We start from the raw sequence: 15054 nt of genomic DNA on the forward strand, positions 1-15054 counted from the left end.
TAGTCCATGGGGTCATAATAGTTGGACATGACTCAGCGACTAAACCACAGGTTGTTTACCCATCATTAGCCTTTACTTTAAAATCACCAAGATAATAAATTATTTAATGTAGAATTAAAAAAATACAAAAATCTAAGATCAAGATAATCAGTTTAGCCTTTTGTTTTATTTTTTATTATTATTATTTGTGTGTGTCCACACCACGTGGCATGCAGAACTTAGTTCCTCGACCAGGGATCGAACCTGTACCCCTTGCAGTGAAAGCACAGAGTCTTAACCATTAGACCAACAGCGAAGCTCCCAGGTTAGCCTTTTGAACACCAATTTTTATCTAGCACTTAAATCTAAACTTGATTCTAGTTCTCCAAACCAGGACTCAATGGAAACTCATCCTGAAACTTTCCAGACATTTAGAAGCCCCTGAGAAATACATGCTGTTCCTGGTTGGAGTCCGTGCTCAGCTCTTCCTCAGACCTATTGAGGAAGGACAGAGGTGCTTCAGGCAGGCTTCGAATCCCTAATCCTCGTGGAGCCGGTTCTTTACTTCCTTTCCTGTGCACTTACAAGAGTTTCATGTTGTGCAAACTGTGTTCATGCACTTTACCCCAGACAGCCTCTCATCAACACTGTGAGGTGGGTGGGGCAAAGTCTTACTGTCACTATTTTATAGATGAGGAAACTGAGGTTCAGAGTGATTAAGGGACTCGCCCAGGATCACTTGGTAAGTAAAACCAGGACTAGAAGCCAGGTCTCTTGGTCTCTTAAGCACCATAAAGAACGCATTTGTGGCGTAGTGGGTGGTTCATGATGAAAGGGACACCCAGTTCAGTAAGCGGAATGGGAAAAACCAACTGTGAATGAACAGAGTACCATTCAGGGAGGAGGAGGAAGGGTGGAGGTCAAGACACCAAGACCGACCTCCAAGAGGTCGCCATCCAAGGGCAGGCTGACAGACAGCAAAGGGTTAGAGGCCATGGAGGAAGGGTGGGGAATGTTCCAGGGTTTCTAGGGACCGAGAGTTCCCAGGTTGCAGTGAGTCTACATGAGGAACCAGGGTCTACTCCAGGGAAAGGACTCTGGGGAATGAGCTGAGGGGATCACAGCCCCCAGTTAAGGGACAGGTTGGAAACTAAGAATCAGGCCCCTGGAGGAGGCCAGTCAGACATTCTGACTGTTCCAGGTAGGGTTATAGATAGTGATTTCACCCCGCCCCCACCCGCATCCACCCCTCGCCCCCGCCGCACCCCCCCCCCCCCGCCCCAGTCTAAGGCAGAAGTCAGCATCCCAGCAGTTAGCCCCACCCAGGCCTCAGTGCTGCACATTCTTTACAGACTCCATTCACTGGTGACTCCAGAAGGAAGTCCTAACATCCCACCCAGGCCAGGCATTCCCTGGAGCCGGGCCTGGACAAAGAGGCGGCCTCAGAGGGCCTCTGGCAGGCAGCACTCTGAGGCCCAGGGCTCTCCTCCTCTCCGTAGGACATGACCCCATCTCTGTGAGGACTGGTCCCCACCCACTTCCTCTGTGCTCAGTGGTCCAGCCCCTTCAGTGGGTAGTTTTCTCTCTGTGACCCGAAGCCATTTTTCTCACAGGTTTTGTGCCTGGAAGGCAATCCAGTCTTACTTCCAGTACATGGGAAAGAAGTTCAAGGACATAATAATTTCTCCCAAACCTGTGTACAAGCACCCTCCTTGGAGTGGAGGTAAGCTTCACTGTGACCCGCAGCCCCATTCTCTAGCAGACGAGACTCACGGAGGGGGAGCAAAGCCCAGAAGGACCAGCTCTAAGACTTCACAAAGGGCATTTGTTGGGGGGCAGCCATCTTATCAACTTGGCCCTCAGAGAAGCATTAACACCTTATTTTATCTGTGGCTCTCAGTGCTAGCAAAAGGGTACCCCACCCACACACTGCTCCCCGGCAGTATCTCCCGGGGTGCCTCTGGGGACATAGGTCTCAGACTCTGGTCAGTAACAGAGGTGGCAAGCTACTTCACTACCACGGATGAAGGTTCCTCCTCCAACTGTCTCCATCCAGCCCTACCATTTGAAAGAGCAAAAGTCTTAGTCACTCAGTTGTGTCCAATGCTTTGTGACCCCATGGACTGTAGCCCACCTGGATCCTCTGTCCATGGGATGCTCTAGGCAAGAATACTTCAGTGGACTGCCATGCCCTCCTAGGGGATCTTCCTGACCCAAGGATCAAACCTGGGTCTCCCACATTGCTGGCAGATCTTTTACTGTCTGAGCCACCAGGGAAGCAAATCTATTTTATAGTGCTCAGTCAGTTCAGCCGCTCAGTCGTGTCCAACTCTTTGCGACCCCATGAATCACAGCACGGCAGGCCTCCCTATCCATCACCATCTCCCGGAGTTCACTCAAACTCACGTTCATTGAGTCGGTGATGCCATCCAGCCATCTCATCCTCTGTCATCCCCTTTTCCTCCTGCCCCCAGTCCTTCCCAGCATCAGAGTCTTTTCCAATGAATCAACTCCTCATGAGGTGGCCAAAGTACTGGAGTTTCAGCTTTAGCATCATTCCTTCCAAAGAACACCAGGGCTGATCTCCTTTAGAATGGACTGGTTGGATCTCCTTGCAGTCCAAGGGACTCTCAAGAGTCTTCTCCAACACCACAGTTCAAAAGCATCAATTCTTCGGCGCTCAGCTTTCTTCACAGTCCAACTCTCACATCCATATATGACCACTGGAAAAACCATAGCCTTGACTAGATGGACCTTTGTTTGCAAAGTAATGTCTCTGCTTTTGAATATGCTATCTAGGTTAGTCGTAACGTTTCTCCCAAGGAGTAAGCGTCTTTTAATTTCATGGCTGCAATCACCATCTGCAGTGATTTTGGAGCCCAGAAAAATAAAGTCTGACACTGTTTCCACTGTTTCCCCATCTATTTCCCATGAAGTGATGGGACTGGATGCCATGATGTTCGTTTTCTGAATGTTGAGCTTTAAGCCAACTTTTTCACTCTCCTCTTTCACCTTCATCAAGAGGCTTTTTAGTTCCTCTTCACTTTCTGCCATAAGGGTGGTGTCATCTGCATATCTGAGGTTACTGATATTTCTCCCGGCAATCTTGATTCCAGCTTGTGCTTCTTTCAGCCCAGCGTTTCTCATGATGTACTCTGCATGGAAGTTAAATAAGCAGGGGGACAGTATACAGCCTTGACGTACTCCTTTTCCTATTTGGAACCAGTCTGTTGTTCCATGTCCAGTTCTAACTGTTGCTTCCTGACCTGCATACAGGTTTCTCAAGAGGCAGGTCAAGGTGGTCTGGTATTCCCATCTCTTTAGAATTTTCCACAGTTCAATGTGATCCACACAGGCAAAGGCTTTGGCATAGTCAATAAAGCAGAAATAGATGTTTTTTTGGAACTCTCTTGCTTTTTTGATGATCCAGCGGATGTTGGCAATTTGATCTCTGGTTCCTCTGCCTTTTCTAAAACCAGCTTAAACATCTGGAAGTTCATGGTTCACGTATTGTTTAAGCCTGGCTTGGAGAATTTTGAGCATTACTTTACTAGCCTGTGAGATGAGTACAATTGTGTGGTAGTTTGAGCATTCTTTGCCTTTCTTTGGGATTGGAATGAAAACTGACCTTTTCCAGTCCTGTGGCCACTGCTGAGTTTTCCAAATTTGCTGACATATTGAGTGCAGCACTTTCACATCATCTTTCAGAATTTGAAAGAGCTCAACTGGAATTCCATCACCTCCACTAGCTTTGTTCGTAGTGATGATTTCTAAGGCCCACTTGACTTCACATTCCAAGATGTCTGGCTCTAGGTCAGTGATTACACCATTGTGATTATCTTGGTTGTGAAGATCTTTTTTGTACAGTTCTTCTGTGTATTCTTGCCACCTCTTCTTAATATCTTCTGCTTCTGTTAGGTCCATACCATTTCTGTCCTTTATCAAGCCCATCTTTGCATGAAATGTTCCCTTGGTATCTCTAATTTTCTTGAAGATATCTCTAATCTTTCCCATTCTGTTGTTTTCCTCTATTTCTTTGCACTGATGGCTGAGAAAGGCTTTCTTATCTCTTCTTGCTATTCTTTGGAACTCTGCATTCAGATGCTTATATCTTTCCTTTTCTCCTTTGCTTTTCACTTCTCGTCTTTTCACAGCTATTTGTAAGGCCTCCCCAGACAGCCATTTTGCTTTTTTGTATTACTTTTCAATGGGGATGGTCTTGATCCCTGTCTCTTGTACAATGTCACGAACCTCATTCCATAGTTCATCAGGCACTCTATCAGATCTAATCTCTTAAATCTATTTCTTACTTCCAGTGTATAATCATAAGGAATTTGATTTAGGTCATTCCTGAATGGTCTAGTGGTTTTCCCCACTTTCTTCAATTTAAGTCTGAATTTGGCAATAAGGAGCTCATGATCTGAGCCACAGTCAGCTCCTGGTCTATTTTTGGTGACTGTATAGAGCTTCTCCATCTTTGGCTGCAAAGAATATAATCAGTCTGATTTCGGTGTTGACCATCTGGTGATGTCCATGTGTAGAGTCTTCTCTTGTGTTGTTGGAAGAAGGTGTTTGCTATGACCGATGCATTCTCTTGGCAAAACTCTATTAGCCTTTGCCCTGCTTCATTCCATATTCCAAGGCCAAATTTGCCTATTACTCTAGGTGTTTCTTGACTTCCTACTTTTGCATTCCAGTCCTCTATAATGAAAAGGACATCTTTTTTGGGTGTTAGTTCTAAAAGGTCTTGTAGGTCTTCATAGAACCGTTCAACTTCAGCTTCTTCAGCGTTACTGGTTGGGGCATAGACTTGGATTACTGTGATATTGAATGATTTGCCTTGGAAACGGACAGAGATCATGCTGTCGTTTTTGAGATTGCATCCAAGTACTGCATTTCAGACTCTTTTGTTGACCATGATGGCTACTCCATTTCTTCTAAGGGATTCCTGCCCACAGTAGTAGATATAATGGTCATCTGAGTTAAATTCACCCATTCCAGTCCATTTTAGTTCGCTGATTCCTAGAATGTCAACGTTCACTGTTGCCATCTCTTGTTTGACCACTTCCAATTTGCCTTGATTCATGGACCTGACATTCCAGGTTCCTATGCAATATTGCTCTTTACAGCATTGGACCTTGCTTCTATCACCGGTCACATCCACAGATGGGTATTGTTTTTGCTTTAGCTCCATCCCTTCATTCTTTCTGGAGTTATTTCTCCACTGATCTCCAGTAGCATATTGGGCACCTACCGACCTGGGGAGTTCCTCTTTCAGTACCCTATCATTTTGCCTTTTTCATTCTGTTCATGGGGTTCTCAAAGCAAGAATACTAAAGTGGTATTCCCTTCTCCAGTGGACCACATTCTGTCAGACCTCTCCACCATGACCTGCACATCTTGGGTGGCCCCACACGGTATGGCTTAGTTTCATTGAGTTAGACAAGGCTGTGGTCCTAGTGTGATTAGATTGACTAGTTTTCTGTGAGTATGGTTTCAGTGTGTCTGCCCTCTGATGCCCTCTTGCAACACCTACCATCTTACTTGGGTTTCTCTTACCTTGGACGTGGGGTATCTCTTCATGGCTGCTCCAGCAAAGCACAGCCACTGCTCCTTACCTTGGATGAGGGGTATCTCCTCACCGCCGCCCCTCCTGACCTTGAATGTGGAGTAGCTCCTCTCAGCCCTCCTGCACCTGTGCAGCCACCGCTCCTTGGATGTGGGGTTGTTCCACTCGGCTGCCACCCCTGACCTCGGGCATGGGGCATAGTGTTAAGTAAGAAAATTAGGAAGTGGAGGCAGAGTATGATTTTAGCATGGTAAATATATATAAATATGTATTTATATAATTTTTATGAAACACAGGAAAGAATTTAGAAATACAGTATCAATAGAATTATCTCTGGGTAGTGTGATTATGAGAGGCTTATACAGTTATTATTAGCATATATTAATCAATAAATATATACATATGTATGTTTTCTTAATGCAGAGCAGTTAAACTCAGCCCCTTCCCAGATACCTACTGTGAGATCAGTACTTGAGCCAAAAAGGGAATTTTAAAGAGAGGGAGGAGGGTTCACAGGGAAGTGCCTGGCGAAGGGTAAGGCTGGATGTCTCTGCAGTAGAAATTTTGGGAAACAAAGATAACAGATCTGAGAACTGTACCAGCATCAGGACAAAACACAGAGACAGGACAAGAAACTTAAAAACGGCCGCTAACCATCCTGAGACAGCAGGAGCTGAGTGTCCTGTCGTTTCAGCTCAAAGCCGCCCCATTCTCACGTCCACTTCCCCAGATACCCACCCCTGCCCCTATCCCATCCCCCACAAACAAGCACCCCACCTGCTTCCTGGAGTGCAAACAAGGGTCCTTGAGACCTCAGTCCATCTCTGGCTGACCCCCCAAATGGTAAGGGAAGCAAGGCTGGCTGGTGTGGAGTGTCCTACCCCTCTGAGAGTGTCCTCACCTCAGTCCGAAACACACCATCTACCTCTCCCGCTGCAGTCACCCCAAGGGTCAATGAATATTGCTCATCATCCTTGTCTCAGCAGACGGAAGTGTCACATCAGCAGACGGAAATCAGCAATCTATTTAGGATGTGGGGCAAAATGTCCCTGGGGGTGCAAGGGCTTATTGGGGATGCCAGTGGGGGTAGCAGAGGAGAGGAGCAGTGACAGAAAAAGGAGAGGGAAGGGGGCAGGCAGGAAGGGCAAATGCTGCTCACTCGGAAGAGCCAGAAGGTGTCCCTTAGGAGTGGCCCCAGAGCGTCCAGCCTTTGGCTCCCTTCCTCCTGCTGAGTTCCCAGGAAGCAAATGCCCAAATCTTTTCAGAAGTCTGAAGAGGGCAGCAGGGCACCTTGAGCTAAGGGTCAGGCCCCCTGGGTTCTCAGCCTGGAGAGTCCTGGGCCATCCTGCTTCCTGTCTCAGCCTCACGCCCCCGATCTCCGTTGCAGAGGTGGTGGAGGTGGAGGTGGTTTTCTGTGACTCACATCCTGTAATCTGAAGAATGGCACACAGGGCCTCTCTTGCTGACGCATGCAGACTTACTCTGTTGGGCACCACTGTGCTGTGTGCCCCTTCTTCCTTCCAGGAGACCAAGCCATCCTCAGATTCACCCTGTGCAGAGGCATTGAGTGGTTGCGGCCTCAACCCCGGGATGCGGCAGGAAGTTCGGTCCAAAACTGTGAGTTGGAGGTGGAAGTCCACTGCTCATTTAGAGGGTGACGGGAAGGCCAAGTCTCCTTACTGACCAGGAAGAGACCAAGACCCCCAAAATGGGAAGTGACTGCCAGTCACGAGGGATGGGGGTGAGAACCAGGTCTCCTGACCACCCTTCCAGGGCTCCATGCACAGCTCTCATTTGAATAATTATATCTTCCTGATGATGTCTCCTGGTATAGGCCCTTGAAGGGGAATGCCTTAAGCTTCTCTGTCTCTCTCCTGGCTGTCGACCATTTCCAGGCGTGGTGTGTGATCTTTATTAAGAGACAATAGTAACATCCCAATGGGAACATTTTCGTCCCACTGAGAGTACCTGCTGACTGAAACAGGACCTCCACCCCACACCATCTACTTTCCAGAGGCTCCTGCTACTGATCTTCTTATCCCTGTAATAAACACTCTGGCTCTAGCTTCACATTTTGGGGTCCTTGTTATATCCTTTTTTCTTCCCCATCTTCAGCCTCGAGCCAATTCCACCCCCAAGCACTAAACCTGCCTCTGTGGTCTACATGGTCTCTCCCAACCAGCCTTTCCTTTCTATCCCAGTTGTCAGCATTTGTTTCCAGGTTGGGAGATACTGCTTCTCTGCTTCCCAAAGGCATGAGGTGCCAGCTTCCCCTACCTGCTTGTCCGTTTATGTCCCCTTGTTGCTTAATGAGGGAGGCAGCTACAGAACATTCCCATGATCTGTAAAATCCAAACAGCCCTAAAGTCTTGTGATTCTAGTGCTCCTCTGGCAGATTAATCTCCTTATTTTACTTCCTTGGATCTATGAGGTTGGCATCATGACCTCTGCATCCAAATGAAATGTCTCCTAAGACAAAAAATATATATATCGTAGCCCAGAAATGAGGCTCCTAAATGTCCCTGGAGCACCACTGCTTCCCCCTCCCTTTCCCGACTCCTTCCCTGGAGGCTGTCCTGGAATGACCTTCCGATGAGTGCCTGTGCCATTAGTGCTGATGTGTTTTTCTCTGTGTTTGTCTTTAGCTTCATCTAGCATCTTTACTCAGTCAAGACATGCGATCTCTGCCATGCAGCTGTGTCCTGTCCCAGGGTAGGCATGAACTGGAAGTCCTCTTCTTTGGTCCAGAAGAAGTTGCTTTGTCCAAGTATACGATGGGAGAGGGGGGAGAAACCTAGCTCCACATCCCGACACCCCTTGGCATACAGAACCAAGAAGCTGAGCCTCTCAAGAGGCTTATAGTCAGGCTAGTGAGGGAAGGGTTTCTCTATGGGTTGTTGCCCACCTCCATCAAAACGGACACTTTTAAGAAAATGGAGCCCCTGACCCACCTCCCAGTAGAATGCTATTGTTGGGGGAACTGTCGCACATGATCTTTTGTTGCTGGCTGCCCTAATACTCTGGGGGCTTCCCAGGTGGTACTAGTGGGTAAAGCCCTCACCTGCCTTGCAGGAGAGGTAAGAGACATGAGTTTGATCCCTGGATTGGGAAGATCCCATGGAGGAGGGGGCTTCCCAGGTGGTACTAGTGGGTAAAGCCCTCACCTGCCTTGCAGGAGAGGTAAGAGATATGAGTTTGATCCCTGGATTGGGAAGATCCCATGGAGGAGGGCATGGTAACCTACTCCAGTATTCTTGCCTGAAGAACTCCCATGGACAGAGGAGCCTGGCAGGCTACAGTCCATAGGGTCGCAAAGAGTGGGACTTGACTGAAGCAACATAGCACACTAATACTCCAGTCCTCCGGAGTACAATGTATAAGACAGGAAAGAAGAGCTATTCTTTTGCATGGCCAGATATTGCAATAAGGATGGAGAGGATTTGAGACTGTCAAAATCTGATTTAGCCTAATTCAGTTCTGTACAAGCATCAGAGCAGGACTGATGGTAAGTTAGGGCTATAGGAGAATCCCTAGGGGCGTCATGGAAACAGTGCCAAAGAGCTACTGGAAGGTCAAGTTTATAGACAGTAGGCTCTATGAATGGCAGGCCTGGCTTCTCACCAGCCATCCCACCTTCTCAGATCTGCTGCTAGTCCGACAGGGGCTTGGAGCTGCCCACGTATCATTTGCTGGTTGCTGGTGCCTGGAAGACAAGCCAGAAACTTGGGGGCTCTTTGCACAGAAAGGCAATGGGTTGCTTCAGAGTTACAAGTTCTTGAAGAGGAAGATGAGGATAAGAATTCTGGGGGTAAAAGGGTATCAGTTTTGGCCATCACCTCACTTAAAGGGGAGGACAGCAACGAACCAGCAGAGAGTACAGTGCTAGTTACCTCAATGCCACTGTGATAACTGGCCACTCTTCTCTCTTCCTTCAGACCAAAATTACCCAGCACCAAAAAGGAGAGGAAGTAATCAAGTCAGACCCCAACAGAGGCACATCATCTCTCAGAAGCCTCCTCCCACTGACAGAACCTTTTCTGGTCAGAAATGAAATGCCCTGACGCCATCTGCCCCCGGAAAGATCAGTGGGGGAGCGGCCCGGATATGGCGGGACCAGACTGCAGTGGCTAAGATGGGAGTGGAGAGAAGCACCTCTGCCCCCAATCCCATCCCGTCCTGGAGTCAGAGACAGTCTTTCCATGGTGGGTGTGCAACAGAACACCTACCCTCAGGGTCTGGACACCTGTTGCACTCTGCAGCCACATGGCCTTGAGCAAATCCTTGATGCAAGGTGGTTGAAGAATCCCAGGAGACCTATGTGCAGATGGCATTAAACACTCTAGGAAGCAAGGTACTGTTTTATCAGATCAGATCTTTTGTTGCAAGGATCCTCCCATTCGGACAATGACTCACACCCCTGTTGTCTCAGCAGATCCTCACAACCCTGTGAGTGACCATGTCTGAGATCATTAATTTTTAAATAGATGAAGAACTGGCACACAGAGACGGTAAATGAATTCAGAGTCTGGACCAGAACACATCACTTCCGATTCTCTGGCCAGTTCTCATTGCATGGTGACCATCTGCACAGCTTTCTACACCAAAGGAAGAGTTCTTCCCTGGAATTCTGTCCATTTGCCAAATTAATCAATAAAGAGACTCAGGAAAATGTCTAGCCTATAAGCCAAATTACTGTCATCAGAGTGGCCAGGCCCATTTTCTGTCCTTTGAAGACAGTTGGGAGCAAAATGGGTCAGAATATCCTAAATAAGCCCTCCACGTGGCTCTTTGATTCCATGGGTTGCGGGACAAGGAAAAACTAGAAAGCTTATTGGAGAATCTGGTCTAATTTCCAAACAAAGTATCCTGCTGTGCTGATGACCTTTATTCCCTAGACTTTTCTTAAGATGGATAAGTGTTGAGATGTGAGGACAGCAGGGCTCATGCCCACCCAGGACTGTAGAATCATCTGGGTGGGGCTGTGACTATGACGGGTCCAGGAACACTGTAGGCGAATATGCCTAGGGCGGGTCTGGATAGAGGCAAGGAGTGGGGAGCCTCTTGGGCGCTGGGACAAAGTCCAGCAGAGCAAGCATCCAACATAAGGGGATCCAGAGGAAGGGAGTAAGGCCTCCTCCTCCCCAAACAGAGCCAGGGCTCCAGAAAAGGACTTCAGTTAACGGAAGCAGCAGAGGGCATGAGACAGAATTCCAGTTCCCAAAACTCAGGCAAGAAACTAAGGCAAGATGCCAGGAAAAGGATGAAGAGCCCTGTTACTGAAACTGAGGTGCCAGGAATGAGCTTGGTCCAAAAGAACAGGAATCAGAATGTGGAACCAGAGAAGATGTCAGGTCAGCAGCAAGGTGACGGATGAGGATCTAATAAAATACCAACTCAGGGCTGTTGCCTGCCTACCCTTGCAGTGGCCTGAGGCAAGGCTGGATCCATAGGCTGGCAGTAAGTGGGTCCCACTGAAGGAAAAGAAAGGTTGTTCAGTGGGTCATTCAAAACTGTGATCTTTGCTTGTTTTTCACTTCTCTTTCTCTCTCTGCATGCTCACTCATAGGTGTATTCATGCACAGGTGTGCAAGCATCTGCAAACATGTTATTTAAAAGGCCGCATGGCACTTAGGAGGACCAGTCTGAGTAGGAAAAAACTGTACTCTTTCATTGAGTCTCACTGATTGCTTCTGGTTGCTTCAGAGATCCCTGAAGTGAGAGAATAAGAAACTTCAGATCCTCAGAGATCTGGTGTTAGAGATAACACCAGAAGTAGGTAAATGTCCCAAAGTCAATCACCTGTAGGATTCAGGTGGGTCATGTAAGAGGGTAAAGCAACCCCAAGGGATAACAAGGTGGTAGAGCCTGTGATGAGCTCAAAGGGGACATTGACAATCAGCTCGAGCTGCCAACCCAGTGCTGTCAGAGTTCTTTACTTGGGAAAAAATGAAAGAAAGAAAAGGAAGGAGAAAGTGAAAGAGGGAGAGAAGGAAGAGGGGGAGAAAGGGGGAAGGAAGGAAAAAGAAAAATAAAAAAGAATGAGATGTCTAGAATTTTTATAACATGTGCAGGGTAAGCAAAACCTGGATGTGGGCAAGCTTGGTCCACAGCCCAGTGAGCTGCAGTTTTTGCTTTGAGCTATTGCTTTTTCTGTGAAATTATGTTTGGGTCCTGGGTCATCAGAATGGAGAAAGAGATGTCCCCACAATAGACCTACAGGGGCCACGGACCTCTAAGGAAAGGGCTGAGGCAGAAGAGACAGGTAAGGAAGCTGGCCTACTCTTGTCCCTTGTATTCTTTTTCTTTTTAATTAATTAATCTACTGTGCTGAATCTTAGTTGCCTCGGGCAGGATCTTTAGTTGCGGCATGCAGACTTTAGTTATTGCTTGTGAGGTCTAGTTCCCTGACCAGGCATCGAGCCTGGACCCCCTGCATTGGGAATGTGGAGTCTTAGCCACTGGACCATCAGGGAAATCCCTTGTATTTGTTTTCTGTTGCTACCATAATGAATGATTGGAAACTTAGTGGCTTAACACAACATCAAATTATTACCTTACAGTTGTGAAGGTAACAAGTCTGACCTAGGACTCGTGGGGCTAATATCAAGGTGTGCAGGACTGCATTCCTTTATAGAAGCTCTATGGATGGATCCATGTCCTTGCTGGTTCAGGTTGTTGGGAGAATCCAGTCCCTGTGATTGGAGACTAAGGTCTTGTTTCCTTGCTGACTGTCAGGCTTTCTTTGCCCAGTTGAAAAAGCCTCAGCTCCTTAGTGGCAGACACAAGACTGTTGACAACTCGACCACAGGCTAGGTTTCCACATTCATCTCTTGCCCCTCCTGCTCATGAACTCCAACCTCCAGCAACACGATTATCTAAAATGACCTTCCCTTTCTTCTCCACTGGGTGATAAGAGACATCACAGCGCTGACATCTTCTGATTATCTCCTTTCTCCTTTTACCCTTCTGTTTCTGCAACAGTTTCCCCCCACTTCTCAGAGATACCTGTTTGTGTATGGGCTTCCCAGGAGGCGCTAATGGTAAAGAATCCACCTGCAAATGCAGGAGACGTAAGAGACGTGGGTTCAATCCCTGGGCCAGGAAGATCTCCTGGAGGAGGAGATGATAACCCACTCCAGTATCCTTGCCTGGAGAATCCCATGGACAGAGGAGCCAAGCGGGCTACAGTCCATGGGGTCGCACAGAGTGAGACATGACTGAAGCGACTTAATATGCATGTCTGTGCCTCGCTTACTAGACTATATACTTTTATAGGGCAGAGACCATGTCCTGTTGTTCTTCATACCTCCAACACCTAGCACAGTAATGCATGTAATAGCTGCGCCGTCAATACACATTGAAAGCATTTGTAAGCGAACTGTGCTGGGCACTGAGAATGGAGTGGAGAAAACAGAATATGCAGTTCATGGCTGCCCTGACCTTACAGCCAATTACGCTGACCTCACAGTCCATTAGAGTAGATGGTGCTGTTGACCAGAAAATCGAATTAGTAATCAATACAATTGTGACCAGCACAACAAAGAAGAAATATCCAAATTTCCTTATGAAACATTTTCATATTCCAGTAATGCTTGATGCTTTCAGAACTTTCTGTTTTTTAAAGGAAGCTCATATAACCCATTCAGACTAAAGGCTGACAGAAAGAAACAGAGCAAAAGAGCCCGAGAGAGATCTGTCTTCCACCTTCCAGAAGCTTTTCACTTCTGTGGGCCTAGAAGTGATATAAATCGGCCCTCTTTCTGTAGCAGTAGTCCATCATCATGAGTGGCTCCAAATGACCCAGGTGTCACTGCAGAAGAGAGGCGCTCTCCTGTGCAGCACCTCGGGGGGCCGGTCCTCACCCCTGCTCCTCAACGAGCTCCGCATATCATTAACCAGAATAGAAGACAGCCATGTTTATAATCGTGGGCCTCCCATAATCTCATTAAAGGGCACAGGGATGTTACTTCCCAGAAGACTCCTAAGGTCACTTCCAATTGAAGAGGTTAGTAGAAATACTACTCCCTATTCTGGATCAAAACCACGCGCCAGCCATTGTCATCCAGAGTTTCTGGCACATGGGCGCTCCCCTGGCCAGCAGAGCCCAAGCAGGAGGCCCTGCTGCCCTCCCTTCAGAGTTCCAGTTTCCCCTGACGCAGGCTGGTTTTCTCTCCATTCCTTAGGAACTCTGTGATCACCAGCAAATTACTCAACCTCCCTGAATTCCCCACACCCTTCTTTGTGAAATGGAGGTGACAGTGTCTACCCTCATAGGGCTGTGTGGAGAGTAACCTGAAGTCTTGCAGGCCAAGTGCACTCCACAGGGACCAGGCACCAAGTTGGGGGCGGGGACATCAGTTGCTGGTTCCCTCTTTCCATCTTTTCCCCTAACCTCTCAGAACATGAAGAAAGTGATTGACCAGGAGTGGTATAACCGAAGAGCTGAATCCTGAGAAAATTCTAAAAGGACTTCCTCCAGTAAGATACATGGTCCATGGAGGTGTGAGCCTTTACCATCCCTTTAACAGCGGAGTCCCTCTGGAGTTTTCATCTCTCAGACTTGTCCACACTGAGCCTCCAGAAATTCATTAGTTACCCTGCCTATCTAACTTATATGCAGAGTACATCATGAGAAATGCTGGGCTGGATGGAGCACAAGCTAGAATCAAGATTGCCGGGAGAAATATCAATAACCTCAGATATGCAGATGACACCACCCTTATGGCAGAAAGTGAAGAAGAACTAAAGAGCCTCTGGATGAAAGTGAAAGAGGAGAGTGAAAAAGTTGGCTTAAAGCTTAACATTCAGAAAACTAAGATCATGGCATCCAGCCCCATCACTTCATGGCAAGTAGATGGGGAAACAGTGGAAACAGTGACAGACTTTATTTTGGGGGGCTCAGGCAACGGCAACCCACTCCAGTACTCTTGCCTGGAAAATCCAATGGATGGAGGAGCCTGGTGGGCTGCAGTCCTTGGGGTCTCGAAGAGTCGGACACGACTGAGCGACTTCACTTTCACTTTTCACTTTCATGCATTGGAGAAGGAAATGGCAACCCACTCCAGTGTTCTTGCCTGGAGAATCCCAGGGATGGCAGAGCCTGGTGGGCTGCCATCTGTGGGGTCGCACAGAGTAGGACACGACTGAAGCAACTTAGCAGCAGAAGCAGCAGCAAAATCACTGCAGATGGTGACTGCAGCCATAAAATTAAGACACTTACTCCTTGGAAGGAAAGTTATGACCAACACAGACAGCATATTAAAAAGCAGAGACATTACTTTGCCAACAAAGGTCCGTCTAGTCAAGACTATGGTTTTTCCAGTAGTCATGTATGGATGTGAGAGTTGGACTATAAAGAAAGCTGAGTGCTGAAGAATTGATGCTTTTGAACCCTGGTGTTGGAGAAGACTCTTGAAAGTCTCTTGGACTGCAAGGAGATCCAACCAGTCCATCCTAAAGGAGATCAGTCCTGAGTGTTCATTGGAAGGACTGATGTTGAAGCTGTA

At 47.5% G+C, this 15054-nt stretch overlaps 1 protein-coding gene across 8 annotated transcripts in view; it reads left to right on the forward strand.

Moving 5' to 3' along the window:
* RGSL1 (regulator of G protein signaling like 1) overlaps window positions 1-10461 on the forward strand; it is a 59840-nt gene extending 49379 nt beyond the window's left edge. Inside the window, exons 19-23 of one of the 8 annotated variants that reach the window (XR_009490750.1) lie at window positions 1593-1702; window positions 7073-7165; window positions 8194-8260; window positions 9484-9899; window positions 9981-10461. Coding sequence is in view for 7 of the 8 variants with exons in the window: in XM_015475254.3 (XP_015330740.2) it covers window positions 1593-1702; window positions 7073-7165; window positions 8194-8260; window positions 9484-9520 (307 nt within the window). In the remaining variant the exon portion in view is untranslated. The other 7 variants (XM_015475254.3, NM_001192209.2, XM_059875327.1 and 4 more) reach the window with 7 other exon arrangements.
* Window positions 10462-15054: the final 4593 nt, after the last annotated feature.

This window comes from Bos taurus, chromosome 16 (assembly GCF_002263795.3).
Source record: "Bos taurus isolate L1 Dominette 01449 registration number 42190680 breed Hereford chromosome 16, ARS-UCD2.0, whole genome shotgun sequence".
Taxonomy (NCBI): domain Eukaryota; kingdom Metazoa; phylum Chordata; class Mammalia; order Artiodactyla; family Bovidae; genus Bos; species Bos taurus.